At 25.9% G+C, this 17,961-nt stretch overlaps 1 protein-coding gene across 1 annotated transcript in view; it reads left to right on the plus strand.

The window, feature by feature from the left end:
• Positions 1 to 782: 782 nt before the first annotated feature.
• Positions 783 to 17,961, plus strand: part of LOC112599272 (chaoptin) — a gene marked incomplete at its 5' end in the record, with an annotated part of 21,038 nt that continues 3,859 nt past the window's right edge. The window contains 5 exon segments of the mRNA XM_025346080.1: positions 783 to 936; positions 1,590 to 1,737; positions 6,616 to 6,726; positions 6,823 to 9,295; positions 9,440 to 9,956. Coding sequence (XP_025201865.1) covers positions 783 to 936; positions 1,590 to 1,737; positions 6,616 to 6,726; positions 6,823 to 9,295; positions 9,440 to 9,956 — 3,403 coding nt within the window.

Genomic DNA, 17,961 nt, shown 5'->3' on the forward strand with positions numbered 1-17,961 from the left:
TGCCCATAATGGCAATGACAATGTGGATGTAATATAAATAAAACTGTGACTTTTAATTTCAACATACTCAGACACAGACAACCGCCTGTTATTTAGAATTTTGCCGCACATGGGTCATATAGAGCTAAGCTGTTCCACGTTCACTGTTAGGTGTAAAACATTATAGCTTCATTTTTTTTTTGTGCGATAAAAATATAAATTTGAAATTTTAATACACTGCGCTACTTACGTTTTGTAATGCCTTTTAAATTTTCACTGATCTAATTATAGTTCTTTCGGTTTTTTTTCTTAAATTAGGCTCTAAAAACAACTTAATTGCCGTCACCATACTACAGATTAATTGATTTGTCTGTGATAAAACACAATGTGATTGAACTCAAATGCTATAATATAGTCATATATGATACGATAGGTGTTATTGCTGTATTCGATAATAAAGTAGTTAAAAACTTATATCGACACAATTCCATATTATTATATAATTCAATATGGTGAGATGAATAATAAAATGTAATTACACGAAGGTATGTTATTGAAGACCACTTATAAAAATAATGATGTTGTATAAAATCAACTTCCTACTGTATGTTAATGTATATATAATAATGACATTTTTAACCTGCATTAATAAAAATAAATAAATTATACTATTGGTGACTTTAAAATGCATAGCATGTATTATGCACCAATAGATTATAAATTGGGCAATTTCCATAAGTAGTAAATAATCGTGTTGATAATTTAAAATAACATATTTAACACAACCAAACAATTACTTTATTTTTCAGATGAAATCATGTTTTTTACTTCTAATTATTACGCTCGCGACAGCGACAGCAACGCCTTGTTTATTCAACAGCATGTGTACATGCAAAACAGACGAAGCATTAAGAATGCACATCGCATGTGTTGCAGTTCCTTTGTACACAATCCCAGGTAACTATAAAATATAAATAGATATTAAATTCAAAATTTAAGTAAAAAATATTTAGAAATTAAGTGCATACTACTCAATATTATTTTCAATAAAAAGGTAAAATATGTTATGTCCTATAGTATTTGTTTTTGAATAAATAAAATGAGGAGTTTTATACAAATACTTAAATAGCCATGTTAGAATAATGATAGTGAAAAAATATATCTATGTATTTTTACAGATTATTTTTATAAAAAATCTATACATTATAAATTATTCTAATTAAGTTTTATTTTATTTTAATAAAGCTTCCTGATTTAAATATTTTTAGACCAAATGATAAAATATACCTACTACACATTACTATTGTATTAGATATTAACTATTAAGAAACTCCTACCATACACATATTTTATTAACAATTAAAATGTTTAACATAATGCTTAAAAAAATAAATAATAAATGTTATTTAATTTAATAAAACACAAAATTCTAGTGACTTCTAAAAATAAAATAACAAATTAAATAAAACGTGTGTAGCTTTTTATATTACTTGAACTAGTATTTTTAATATTTTAATACATATCGACAATTATCGTATTTAACTTATACAAACATTTATAATATCATAATTTTTTTACTTAGTTTTTGGGATAAATTTGTTTTTTTATAGAAGTAGCAACTGGTACTCGGATAAGTCATATGGATGTCATGTCATCTGAGATCGAAACTGTTGACAATGATATATTACAAGGAACACACATTGAATCACTACGGTTAATGAGCAACAGAATTGGAATAATTTCTGAAAGGGCTTTTGCGTAAGTTTAAATTATTAAATATTTAAATATGATAACTTATCACCATATTTAATGTAAACATATTATATGATTATATAATATAAACATTCAATATTCATAACCATTTTGAATACATATAAAACCAATTATTTAAGATTCTTTGAGAATTTTAATGATGCATATTTCCAATATACTTATAATAGAAATATAGATAAAAATATTAAATTTGAATATTAAAGTTAATCTTTAAAATTTGTAATTTATTTTATTCTCATGACATGATAATATTTTTATTATTTATTTTATTCAACTTATATTGAAAGGTGAGCAAATAGGTACCACTCTACTATATTGTAAGTTTCGATTTAAACACACTGTAATTTTTTTGGTAAATTTGAATTCAATGATATATGATTTTATACGAAAAACGATGTTATTTAAAAACGAGAAAGATAGTAAACATTTAAAATTTTGTGTTTTTAAGATTTTTTTTTCTTTAGGTAGATATCAATAAGAAAACTTTCACTTTGTCAAATAGCTTACAACGTGTTTGTAAAGTTATTATTATAGCTAATTAAAAATATTTAAAATACAATAACACAAATACACAAACGCATTTTCGTAAGCATTTTAAATTAAAACTTTGACAAAGTTCATCAAATCACGATAAATTGCAAATTATTTTGTTGTTAAAAATATTCATAATGTTAAATTTTTTAGCTACAGCTTGAATATTTAATATAATGGCTCTCATAAATGGTTAATATAAAAAACAAAAAAAATTAAAAATATATATAAGTGCAATTTTTTGAGGATATTAAAAATTTAAATTTTAACAAAATTAGATATTTAAACAGCAAATAACGATTTCAGTTTTTTCGTTGTATTTTAAAAATATTATACTCGAAGACATGACATTTTTACCTACGTATATTATACTATATTTTATACTCATATTTTCATCAAAAATTAATTTAAGTTACCCTATTATTAAAAGTAAAATAAATTACTTTAATAGCAATATAAATACGAGTACATCATAGTCTAATGGTTTGTTTTTGCTCTATACCTTTTTTCATACCTATGTAATGTATTATCATTAAATTCAAATTTAAAACATATATTACAATAACGTACTCAATAACGAGGTACTCTCAACACCAACTGTACAGTTGAGTGGTTGTCTACTTCCCCTTTTTTCTTTGTTTTTCTATATTATTTTAAAAAGTACTGATAAATTTATATTTTTGACCCAACAAAGAACAAACTAGATTTAATTTTAAGCCAGAAACCTTTCTCAAAGTTGATGATCAGAGCATTTTTTCTTCGATAAAAAGTGATTTCTGATACAAAAATAAAAGATTAAAAAAGTGCACACATCATTGTAACAATAATAAATTCATTGCTTGACTCAAAATCAAATTTAATATGAACATAATATTTTAAAGTTAATTTAAACCCCAAATATAGAGATTATACTTAATACATTTTGAAAAGTTAAGTCACTTATGAACTTATTAGCATTTCTGCACAAATGATAATATTATGGCATATTAACTTAACTGTAGTTCTACAATCTGTTGTCATTCATCTTATGCATTACAATTAGTCTTAATAACATTAAACTTTATATAGATTTAATTACAAACATCATGTTTAATTCTAACCATTTTAATCATTAATTTAAAGCTATTGCCTTTGATTATCATTATTTATTTTGCAGAGAAAAGCTTTAAATATGTTTTAGTAATAAAACCATTGTAAACACTGTGTTAGGAATCTAACCATCAAGTACGTTTAATTTTTTTTTTTCAAAACAATAGTTTCAAGTCTTTCAACGTTAATCTTATTGATTATAGTTGTACAAATTTCATCAGTTTAAATGACAAATGCATAACTATACATATTTTTTATTTACAATTTACTGCATATTCAATTAAATTAATAAATTAATAATTAATGTGTTACTGTTTAGTTATGCAATTTTACTTAAAATGCATCTCATTTCTACACATAATTTGACATAGTTCTTATAACTATTATATTTCTATAATATTAGAAATAGTATTATCAATAATAATATTATGCAAAGCATCTGATGTAATAATATGTTAAGAAGACGCCACTCTCGCATGTGTTATCTCCGTATTATATACATACAACATAACAAATTTGCGTACAATAAAACATATTAGTTGTTGTTAGTTTTAATATTAGAGAGAATTTACATATTAGCAAATTTAAAGGGTAGAATATTATCAGTATCGTAGCATTGATTTTTTTAAATATTTTAATTTTTAAGCATGATATGAGTAAATAAAATATTACACATTGAAAATACTCATATCTAGCTTAAAAATTAAAATATCGAAAAAAATCAATGCTACGATAATGTTTTAACTTTTAATTTTTATAATAAGTAAATTATCTCTAATATTAAAACTAACAACACGTTAAAATATGTTTTACTGAACGCAAATTTGCTATGTTGTATGAATGTTAGATGGAGACAACACATGTGAACGTGACGTTCTCTTAACATATTACTACATTAGATGCTTTGCATAATATTATTAAAAGGTATTATGATTTCATTAACGCTTTGAGTTGATGTAGTGCCATTGTTTGCACAGCAATATGAGACAAAACAATTGCATTGTTTTATTCTGATATGCCTTAGAAGTATTATGATATTATCAGGTACCCTGTTAAGGCTAAAACAAGATACTTAACCAGCGTTCAAAACGTTTGCATTATAATATTTTAAAAATATTTAAGAATACAAGAATAAATTTAAATACGAAAAATGTTTTTTTCAACTTAATTGAATTTAAAAACTGTGAAAATGTTATCATTTTTTTTGTTATTTTATATATTGTTGAATTGTGGAATCATAATTGAAATAATCAAAATTAAATTAACTCTCATAACATTATTATTTGCTAATTGAATCATTTTTCTCTAATATCCAAAGTGTTAGTATCAATATATAGTTGTTTTTATTTCAAGTCAATTTTTAAATTTTAATTAAAACGTTTCTTTTTTATGATAATTAGTAAGTTATTGATAAACCATTAAACACAAAAAATTATTCTGAATAGATAATAAAATATATCAACGTTTTTTTTAATGATATTTTAGAATTTAGTTATATTACTATAGTAACTAAAACTAACTGAACTATTTTTATATTTTATTTGTGTATAATAACAATTTTGTTTTTGAATAAAAAAAAGCTTGATAATATAATATTTCTTATAAATTGTTCATACTTCAATAAAAAAAAAATATCAAAAATACCGTGTATCTATTCATATCGTTCTACACAAGCTTCCAATTATTTAAAATTTAATAAAAGGTACAGACGTTGTATAAAAATATGAAATAATATAATTTTATATTCCTAATAAAAACGTTATTTTTGGAATAATATAATTCAAGTTACCGTATTAATAATAGTAATATAATTAAATATATTTAAAAAATTTTATTTTTTGTATTCAATAATTGTTCATAGAATTCGGCTTTATAGAATACATCTTTTATTGTGATCTACTAAATAAATAACATATATTAACTTCACATTCAACAACTACTATACAGCCATACAACTTTGCTAGTATTCTAAATTTTGAAAAATTTATCTAACATTTATTGAAAAATTGAATGTGTTATATTATTTAATATTCACATAAAATGTTATCTTATTGTCTACTGGTAAATTATTTACTCTTATTTAAAATTATACCAATATTATACTTAGAAACTAGATCATATTATTTTTTTTTTTTTTTTTTAACATAAATATTCAACATAAAAGTTAAATCTACAAAATAAATTAATACAAAAATGTATTTATTTTTCTGATGGAATTATTGATAATCAATGTAAAATCAAAAAATCAGAAGAGGGGTGAAATTTTAACGGTTTTTGATAGGTACATAACAACCTTTTACCATGTTTTCCCAAGTAATTTTAAGGTATTTCAACATCACTAGGTAAAAAAATACACGGATATGTTTATTTTTGTTTAAAAAACTAAGAGATTACCTATATTTCAAATCTTATACTAGTCACTAAATTAGTGCATGAGTTTTTGTTTGTTATCAAATTAATTCAATCTAAATTATTATTAATCAGTTTCACAATTCATATAAGGTTCTCATGAATAAAATAAATCAATAATATGAGAAGTTATTACTTTTATTTTGTTTTTAACATAGGCAAATTGAATTCTATTTTTTTTATATATATAATACACATGTGTTATTTTTATTTAAATATTAAATTGTATTTTTATATCAGACATTCAAGCCTAATTTAAAGCTGACACTACTTGACTACAACCCTTAACATATATTGTTATGATTAAATAATATTTATCTATAACCATAAACTCCCTCTATAAAACGTTTCATTTGAATAACTATAATATACAATTTAAACTTCAAACATTCAAATATCACAGAAATACTTAACAGAATGTTATTAAATTAGTGTAATAGTGTTTGATGTTATAATAATAAAATTATCAGTAAAATATTGAACTCAGTAAAGCAATAAGTTTGATCTTAAAAATAAACATGGATAAAATCTTACTGCTAAATCACTTCTACAACTCGCATTATTTAATTAAATTAATGTATACCTAAAATAAAATGATTAACAAAGCACAAGTTATGAATAAAAATATATTTTTACTATTAATAAAAATTGAAAAATGAATACAAATATTTTTTAACACAAATATATTCTTAGACTTTTACATCAGTTGCAAATAGATTATAATTGGTTTGTTCATTAGTTAGTTAGACATACTCTTGTTCATTAGTTGGTTATAAAAAATACACTAATGTATATATTATGAATAGTAAATACATGAATTTTTAATAATTACAGGTCATCCGGATCAGTTCTAAGAGCACTAGATCTTAGCTATAACCAGTTGGATAAAGTGCCACTTAAATCATTTTCCAATATAAAAAATTTGGATTGGCTTAATTTACATGGGTGATTATTAAATTATTTATGTAACTATATATATTATATACGTACACAAATAATCAGATAGTTGAATTAATTACGTTAATATGTTGTAAATTACAGTAATAACATAGAAGTAATAGAAACGCACTGGAATCATTTGCAAGATACATTACAACATTTGTTTATTGGTGAAAATGATTTGATAACATTTCCAGAACACTTTTCAAAACTACGAACTTTATCTACATTAAATCTAGATAACAATTTGATCACGTCCATTCCATCTAATATTAGAGCTCCACCAACGCTTGAGACATTGAGCATATCTAATAACTTTCTACAAGAGTTTCCATTGTCACTACTAGAAACTGGAACAGCACTAAACAGATTATATATTAGAGACAATTATATAGAAAATATGACAAAAATAATGCCAAACAGATTTGTTAAACTAGATGTTTTAGATTTCGGCATGAACCGATTAGAGAGTTGGTCAGGCCGAATGTTTGGTGGTCGTTCAGAAGTACGAAACTTACATTTGGATATGAATCGTTTAGAGTTCCTGGATGCTAATGCATTTGATGGATTGCGATCAGTTCGAATGTATCTGTCATATAATAAGCTGAAAAATTTAAATCACAAAACATTTGAAGGCCTTGAAAGAATACTAGAGTATTTGGACTTGGAACATAACAATTTAGGAATAATACCTACAGCAATAAGGACACTTAAAAATTTAAAATTTTTGTATTTATCATCAAATGATCTCAATAGACTTGACTCGGCAGATTTCACAGGCGTGTCATCAAGCTTAAGGTCACTTTCACTATCTGGAAATCTTCTTACGGAAATTCCTAGTTATGCATTGTTGAATTGCACTAAATTATCACATTTAAATTTAGGATATAATAGTATTAGAGAAATAAAAGAAAATGACTTTGGAAAATGGGCAACGCACCTTGACACATTATTACTGATGAACAACAAGTTGAAAGAACTGATCGGAAGACCTTTCAAAAATACGAACGCTCTTCGGGAATTAAGTCTATCTTTTAATAATATTCATTATGTAGATGCCGACGTATTCCTAGATTTGGCTACATCATTAGAAAGCTTAGAAATTAGTTTCGGTGTTTACTATGATAACTTTCCAGTTAAAATACTTAGACATCTTAAGTCTTTGTTGTGGTTAGTACTTGATAATAACGATATTTCATCTGTGCCATTTAATGCATTATATTCACTAGATAGTCTTCAATATTTGAACTTGGAGTCTAATAGGATATCTGTGTTGGCTCCTGGAACTTTTAGCTCACCTAATCAAACTGATCTTCGTGAAGTAAGACTGAATCAAAATTATTTGATGTCCTTAGAACCAAATACGTTTTATAATCTACAGCAAATACAGACAATTACTATATCTAGAAACAAAATTATTGAAGTTATGTCACATTCTTTTAAAGAACTTCCAAGACTACTCAATATTGACTTATCATTTAATCAAATCGAATACATTCAACCTTCAGCATTTGACAGTTTGCCAAATTTTAAACGTCTTGATTTGCAAGGAAATCAATTAAAAGAACTGCGAATTATATCATTTGTAAATTGTACTAATTCAAAAACGCCATTGTCATTAAACGTATCCAATAATTGTATTGAAAAAATCCCTATTGATGACTCTGTGACACCCATTCACATAAAAATATTAGACTTAAGTCATAATAGCTTACAAGATTTACCATTTAAACTGTTGTATTTTATTTCTAGTTCACTTAGAAACTTGTATTTAGATCATAACCGAATAACCAAAATATATAACTCTGATTTCGTAAATTTAACAAACTTGGAAGTACTTTCAATCACCGAAAATGGTATGACATCAATAGCATCAAAAGCTTTTTGTAATTTAACTGCTTTACAAATACTGTATTTATCTGGTAACAAAATACAACAATTATCATCCGAACAGTTTGCAACATTACCAAAACTTAGAATATTATCTTTAGCTCGAAATCAACTAAGCTCATTAAGTTGGGATGTATTATCAGGAACGCCATTAGAATATATTGATCTATCCAATAATGAATTACTCGCAGTACCGGCTGGTGTATTATTAAAAACGGGTGCAACTCTAAGACATCTTTTATTGGCCGGTAATCGAATAGATCATGTTGATGGGACAACGTTTTTTGATGTTCCTAAGCTAGCCAATTTAAGTTTGGCAAATAACAAGTTGACAATAATTCCGGATAACACATTTGTTGGACTCACTAATCTTATTTCATTAGATTTGTCTTCAAATAGCCTCAGGGCAAATTTCAAAGAGCTTTTCCACTATGTACAAAACGTTAGACATTTAAACTTGGAAGATACGGGGCTAATAGAAACGCCACCATTACCACTTCCTAGTTTAATTTCACTACGACTGTCAAAAAATAAATTAGAAAAAATATCCAGATCTTCAATGGAAATGTTATCCCGGCTCAAGACATTGTTCCTAAATGATAATAAACTAAGTTCTTCTCCGTCACATGCTTGGTCATTATTACCATCATTGAAAACATTAGATCTATCTTCAAATCCTATAAAAGTAATTTTTTTTATATTTAATATTTTAAACTTTTTACAAATATGTAATAATTGCATTATCAAACTTTATTATTGGTTATTAATTAAAAAAAAAAAAAAGTTTCTCTACTCTCAATAATTTGTTATTTTTATATTTCTATTTCAGACTATAACCAAAGCAAGTTTTTCGGGCTTATCCCGCTTGCAGCATTTACGAGTTCAACAACTTGATTATTTAGATCGTTTTGATGTGGGATCACTATCGAAATTGTCCACACTCCGGTCGTTAGCCACTGATTGGCGACCCAATCTAGGACAAATAGTATGCGCTGCTGTTAAGTCAATTCGCAGATTATCAGTTCACGTGAAAGGTTCTAAATTAATAGGGCCCATAGTCGATACCTGTGGTCCTAAATTAGAATCGGTTTCCATTACTGGATCGAAGTTAAAATTCGTTGATCGGCAAATATTCTCAGGTCTAGAGCGTGGAGTCGGCGAACGATTAACAATAAGCATTCGGCACACTGCAATTGAAGATTTGCCTGCCGATCTGTTGTTACCACTGGTCGGCATACCAAAACTGGCATTGGATTTAACCGGTAACAAACTTACATCACTCAATCCATTGACCATATATTCCAACTACACCACATGGGAAAACTCTGGTACAAATATATTGAAAGGCAAGTATTTTCTCAATTAGATATTTTACATTGACCTAATATTTTAATGTATATCTATACGAAATCACATTTGAACGAATTATTAACCCACATGAGACATTAACTATTTACTTTTTAACTAGTGTACATAAAACTGTATAAAATATAATAATAATATATTGCATATCATATGTACATATTTTACCAATAAGATTATTATATAGCTTTTAAAAAGTTAGGTCTAACAGACGTTTTCCATTACCAACTAACCTTTTTTAGAGAACGAGTGATATTTCTGATATTTGAAATATCATACGTGTACTGTGTAATGAAGTATAAATTATATATAACTATTAATTTTAACTAGTGAAATACTAAAAAATAATTTTATTTTATATTTCGTTATTTTATACAAGTTAAGTAAACTATATTGTCTACCTATACCATATAAAAAATGTATTCTATAGATTTACGTTTTTTTTTTTTTTTTTTTAAGTAATTATTAAATAACATCAAATTTATAAAATTCATTTTTTATACAAATATAGTTTCATAAAGTCAATTACACATATTTATTATTAAATGTATCTATTACATTAAAAAGTTACTATTTAAAAATATTATTATTTTAAATAGCATTGAAAAATTAACTGAATTATTTAAATTTATATATAGTTATTTTCATTAGGTGTACTTTAAAATGTATTAGTACAGTTTATACTTTTTTTTTATCAGCTGACCGTTTTCTTTTTTTACCTAATTAGACACTGACTTATGATTTATATTCTACACTTTAAGTAATGATTTAGTCGTCCATTTGGGTAAATTTATACTCTAATTTACATTTATGATTATGTTTCCTAGTCGCATAATGAGTTCATTAAAAAAAAAAAAAAAAAAAAAATGGCTAATATACGTTTTTTGTTGGGTTGACGAGTGTAAAAAGGAATATAAAAGAAGACAGGAGTACAAAGAAAACATGAGATTCGAGCAAATTGGGTGACCATAGAATTATAATATGATGTGTACCTATATAAATTTAAACAATGTCACACGCGGTTTATTTGCCGACCGGTCATTGTTCGTGCCATGCAAACATAAAAGTATTTGTTATGTGTATGTGTGACTACAGGAATAAAAAAAAAAATTAGGAGAGGAAAAAAAGTACCAAGCACTTCAAGTATTTAGGCTGACAAGAGTGCTAGTGTACGGAAGTTTGTGTAGTATTTTTTTCCACATTTATTTATTTTTATTTTTTTTGTTTCTCCTCCAGAATGGCTGTGTTTGCTACTGTAAACTGAAGTGCTGACGAAGTGCCGCTTGAGAAGAATGAGTATGTGGTGGCTTGTGAGGAATAGGGGTTATATTAAAGCACATCTGTGTAGGGTAGGATATATTTTCTACCCTCCGTGGTATCCAACGTACAACTTTTTGTCGCACCGCGATTTTCTTTTCGGTCGCTTCCTCTCTCATTTCTTAATACACATATACGTATTTTTACTTTCCATTTAGTCGATATAAGTAAACACACACACACACACACACACACACACACACACACACATAACCACAAATAATTGTCGAATGACAAGTTAAAAATATGTCTTCAACACATTATTGTTAAACATATAGTACTGAGAATATATTATGAGAATGTTACGTAATTGATGTAAAAAAAAATATAGTATCAAAATAGTAGGTATTACAATATTCATTCCTTACTGTTAATAATTTATGTACATCGATGATGACTAGAGGTGGGTCAAATGACACGTGCCCGATAACAATCACAATTTTCATTATAATCGTGCCAGTGGAACATATGATTAAGGGGACAAACGTATTCGTCATTATTGAGGGAAAGGTTAAATATATATTTTACTGAACATTTGAATTGTGACAGTTTTATTGAACGAACTTTTAACAGCTAAAAATAAAGCAATACTTAAATCTTAAAACCATAAACCACTTTTCTTCGTGGCTCTATTTTTGTTACCAAAACCAGAATTAACGTGTTTGATTAATTTTATTCTATTTGTATGACTTACTATTCTAAAAACTATGATCGAAGTGTCACAATTAAAATTATCAATATTTTATTAATATTGTTATATAAGTATCTACTAAAAATTATTATTTTGAATGAATGTTAGATTTCATTAAAATCAGAAATTAAATTGTATCAATAATAGGTGTATAAATTATTTTAGTCATTTATATAGGCTAATATTTATTTCCTAATAATCTATGAAGCACAGTAAAAATTTGCTTATATTCTTTTATGTACACATATTCAAATAAATTTACTTTTCTACAATTAATAACTAATTTTTAAGACATGAATAACTATTATTTTTTATAATAATGTAATATAATACATATAGTATGTGCCATTTGAAAAATTCTTTTAGCAAACAAATAGTAGATACACTAAATTTATATTTTTTATACCATTTCAAACATTGTATTATAATTTAAATTTAGAGACAATAGTTTATTATTATTCATGCTATAAGTATGACAATATATATATATTTTATAAAGAATCATAAATTTAAAAAAATAATTTTATTTATACTCAATATTTTTTTGTTTTTTTTATTTTAAATAAACAATCTATACCTAAGAGGTTCAATGATTACATGTATTAGAGAGTAAAATTACATAAATATATATTATACATTAATACAACTAAAAAGTGAAGAACTATTATAAACATATATATTTACATGAAACACGAGATGTGAGAAGCCATCCATCAATGACACTCACTAAATACTCAATCTTAAAAACAAATTTATGATAATTATAAAACTTAGAAAATAACCACAAGTAATTATAAAACAACATTTATTTTTATTGATTAAATTATTTCATTTATTATCGGTGCTTAAAATATTATCAATTGACACCATAACTCAATAAATTCAATTAATTTTAAACGTGATCATTTTTATTTATTAACAAAACAAGACATTTTTATCAATAGCTTTACCCAAACTTTTTGAACTTACTCCATTGAGATCGTATTTACACGCTCAGGAACTTTGAGTAGACAAGAGACACATATCTAAAATATTTTGTAGTTCAACTATACTATGAATCAATATAGGACAACAAATTTAAATAATAATTATTATTATTATTTTAAATTTAAATTTAAAATTAAATATTTCAGTATATTACATGCTATTACAAATTTACAATACTAAGTTATTATTTTAAAAGTTGAGTAAAGGAAATCAATTTTAAATAAACGAAGACTTAAATGTAATTTTATAAGCTTGAGATGAAATTGCGCTTGATTTACATTAAAGTATTATTCAACTATCTACATAAACTTTAATTATCCGTCGACGGCTTCATTTTTTTTGAAAACAGTATCAATAGACAAAAAAATATTCGATTAAAATTAAAATTAATACAACACTAGAGAATTACTTGAAAGATAACCAATTAAATCTTAGACTGTATAAAAAAAATATATGTAACATTATAACTGGAAGAAAAATAAATTAAAGCGCTCTTTTTTTTATTCTTTGGATTTCATCTTATTTGTGTATATACATTTTTTTAATTCAAATTATAACAAAATATTATAATTAGTTTTAGGATGCATACAACTCGAATTATACACGACTACATGATTCTAAAGAAACAGCATTAAAAATTATAATGTAAAGGCTATAATATACGTAGACCAGCTAATATTTCAAGTACCTTTTTTCAATTCTTTTTAAGAATGAATAAGCGGTTTTTCATCATATTTATTTTTATATAAACTTTTATAGTGTAAATTATTTTAGAAAACTTATTAAAAAAAAAAAAAAAATAATAACAACAAAAGTAAATTGAAATAATGGGATATAGTTTGATTCAGTAATATAACATACGAAAGACGAGTGTAAGTTCCTTGGAAACATTCCCCACCAAAGCACGGCCATTATTTGAAAGCTTTCAAAATAAGTTAGTAACATCAATGTTTCTTAAACTTAAAACGTCTACCATTATTTTTATTGCTCTTATTAATGAAGACTATCAAAAAAAAAAAAAAAGGCTAAAGATAAAATCGTATTTTATATCAATGTATCGTTCCTGTTAGATCTTGAGCTTATCTGACGATGCTATGATAAAAACTCTACAGTAAAGAATATATTAATATGTTTTCAATAATACATTTATCTAAATAAACCATTAGGCAAATGAGAGTTTTTTAAAAGACCTAAGTTAAATATTTAAATAATATTAACTTAAATCTTAAGTAATCATTATTTTTGTTTTTCAATAAAATATGGACTAAGTATTTTTTATTTTTATAATAGTTTTTAGCTATTACGTATAAACTAAATTAATATATTAGGTATAGGAAAATAATAATGGTTGAAGTTTATGTAATGCGTCTTATATTCTCACAACTTAAACAGCATTAAAAATAAAGATTAAATAAGTTAGATTAATTAACCAATCCTTAAAATTATATTTTATGACTAGTTATTTTTATTATATACAAGAATTCAAAAAAAATAAATAAATAATAGTTCTTTTTTTATAAAAGTTTCACGAAGCATATACATGAAAAATAGTCTTTTTTAAGTATCCATTTAGGTACAAAAAATAATTTTACAATATCCATGTAGAAAAAATGGGCGTAATATGAAGTTTATCGGTGGTTTACGTATTCAAATAATATAATAAATACGTTTTATTTTTAAAACCAATAATTTTAACCATCACTCAAAGCAATTTTAATTTATTAATATTAAACTAAACATTTTGATAAGTGAAAAATCATATACTTATCAAAAAAATATCTCTTACGCTTTGATTGACAGATAATTGCAATAGTATTCTCAAACCTTGAACCTTTATATACTTTAGGCAGGAAAAAAACTCACTAAACTGTCCGTCAGAGTGCCAATACAAATCCGTTTCATACGTACAAGTTCACTAATTAATGGATTCCACGCTAATAGTGACGGATTACGTTTTTGAACAAATTTTGTATATTGTATACAATAAATAAATATAAATATATTAAACAAAATAGCAAAATAGCAGAATATAATATAATGTTGTATTAATTGAATTATTGGTATATTACGTTTGAAAATTGATATTCCAAATAAAATTAAGTATTAAATTCATATTATTACGAACACATATAGTTACAAATTTACAATAATAATATACTGTTAACAAATGTACTAAGAATTTTAATGTTTGAAGATTTAATTATACTGTACATACCGCTTTATTTCGTAGAAATCAAAACAAATTTCGTGGTAACTGCCTCAGATATTATTCTTCGTGGTAGAAAGAACATAATAAAAAATATGCTACTTATCAAACGGGTTTCAAAATGTATATCCTAAATAAATGAATTTCATATTGTATGTGTTATACAAAATTAATTTTATTAATGTAATTTAATTACATTTTGGAATTCATACAAATAATAGATATTATTTCACACAATTATTACTTTACACCAAATATCTGTAAATAATTAAAATATGCATTTAATTATTCTATCACTATACACTTTCTCACAAGTATTCTACATTTTAGTAACATGTGTACAAATAAACTCTTTCAAACCGTTTAAACAGAACACCAATATGATTTTGTGATTATAAAGATACTTTTAATTTATTCTTAACAATAATAATTAAATTGTTGATAAAAAAAAAATAATAATAATAGTAATAAATACTTATTATACTATTCCAGAGCCTACATTCTTATTGATTGTACATAATATTAATTTATTATTATATAATAATTCCTTCAAATGAGCTATCAAGTATAAAAAAAAAACAACTAAAAATTGTATTATTGACGGGTAAAACGTAACTAACTATAATATAATATATTAATATCACATAAAAATCATCAACATTTTTTATAAATTATACTTGACTAATAACTGTAATGCTTAACAAGATTTTTAATAGTAATTTTATATTTTTTTTTAATAAACATTATTAATTTTTACTAACTCCTACGATAATAAAAAAAAATTAATAAAATAAATTACTATAAGCATATTATGCAATCTAATAAACTGGTAATCAAATATTTAAAATTTCATTAAAATACCAACGAATAACAGCCACTATATTAAACATTAATCTACACCTACATAGTAAAAATATTCATTAAGAAAATTCATTCCAATGTACCAATGTATATTAACTAAAAATTCAAAAAATTAAGTTTTGACTTCTGTTAATAAAATATTGCAATGGAAATACAATTATATACCTATTGTATTTAAATTTTCACTTACGTTTTTCGTAATTTTTGATACCTCCGTTAAGTATTAGTTAAATTCATAGAAATTATGTTATTATTATATTCATTCTTCAAAACAAACTAAAAATAGGTTATTTTCATTATATTTAATAATAAACGACTTTTTTAATAGACATCGTGTTTATTTATAGTTTCTTCAACAAAATCAATTACTTATCATAAAATCGGACTTATTTAATAGGTAATATAATATCAAAACTTATTAGGCAAACAAATAATTATAGGATATAGATTATAGATCATTATTTGCAAGAAAACAATTAAGAGTTTTGTTGATAAATTCCAACTTGATAAAAACTATTAACACGAGGTTAAAACAAACTTTTGTCGAGTCTACGATAATAAATGTAGAAACACGAACATCAGCTCATAAAATAGACGATTTTTGTGACTTGTTTACGAAACACAAATAGGAATAAATTTAACTTTTAATAAATACAATAAAATATATAATTATTTAATACCTTCACTTATTAAATAATAATGGCGATTTTATAACGTTCCAAGTATATTTCGATCGATTATGACACATCGTCATCTACAGATCACTGATTAGATTCATACTTACTTAACTTATAGTACCACCATTCGCTAAGATTGCATATTGTTAGAGATAAACTGTATGTATGAGTAAAAGGTCTTTCAAGACCAACAATATCGGATGGTAATGGTAAAACAAGGAAGACTGACAGATAAAATCACCCTGGTAAATATAAACAGCAGAGCTCGGTGTGATTTGTATCTCGTACAATCGACGCGCAATGAATAACGGACTAGATGGCCGAAGACGGTATAAATACCGGACGCACGGTCTTAGATTTCTGTCTTTCAAATCCAAACTATCAACAGTCAACATAGAATGCAACGAAGAAGACCAGACCACTTCCAGACCTGACCGACACTTAACGAGCATTGCTCGACGGCTGCCAGCACAATCGGGCGACGACGATTCACCGACGTTGCTATGCCGACGACCGACGCTAACTCTCCGCGTGGTTATCGCTCAACGATACAAGACCACTGCTGACGTGAAGCCGACGACGACGATACCCCGCGACAATTACGCGCAGACGTCGTTGGTTGCCGCGTGAATCGCTTAACGGTAGGACCACTGCTGACGTGAGACCCGACGACGATCCACCGACGACCGTATCCCAACAATCGGCGTTGATTCTACACGTGGCCATCGCTCAACGGTCTAAGGCCATAGTGGTACTGTCGACGACGACGATCCACGGACGGTGCCATACCCAAGACGCCCGGCGATAACATCACATCGTTACCATCAACAATACAAGAACCTTGTCGGCGTTCAAACCGAAGACGATTCAATAAACGGCCTTGTCAGAGCCAACATACGACCCCCAGGCGCTTGCCGCTGTCTACGATCCAGGTTCGTTGTCCGGAGCCACCGCTTTAATAAGAGTTTGCTTCGACATCGCGGCCGGATCCCTCCTATATATATATATATTGTAATATAAAAATATCCTGTTCAATAGTTGGTATTAAGTTCCGGCTAAAAACCAAGCGCCCCGATTGTGCCGATCCACTTATTCAAGTCTGGTCGGCACAAATCGTACTACGCAGTCCCATAGGGTAAATATAATGGTATTTTATAAAAATAAATGTAATACATAAACGAATATTTGTACTTATTTGCGGGTGGTAACCAGACGAACCGTATCAGCATATCTCGGTATATTTTGAAAAC

This window comes from Melanaphis sacchari, unplaced genomic scaffold (genome assembly GCF_002803265.2).
Source record: "Melanaphis sacchari strain LSU unplaced genomic scaffold, SCAv2.0 Contig50_pilon_pilon, whole genome shotgun sequence".
Classification (NCBI taxonomy): domain Eukaryota; kingdom Metazoa; phylum Arthropoda; class Insecta; order Hemiptera; family Aphididae; genus Melanaphis; species Melanaphis sacchari.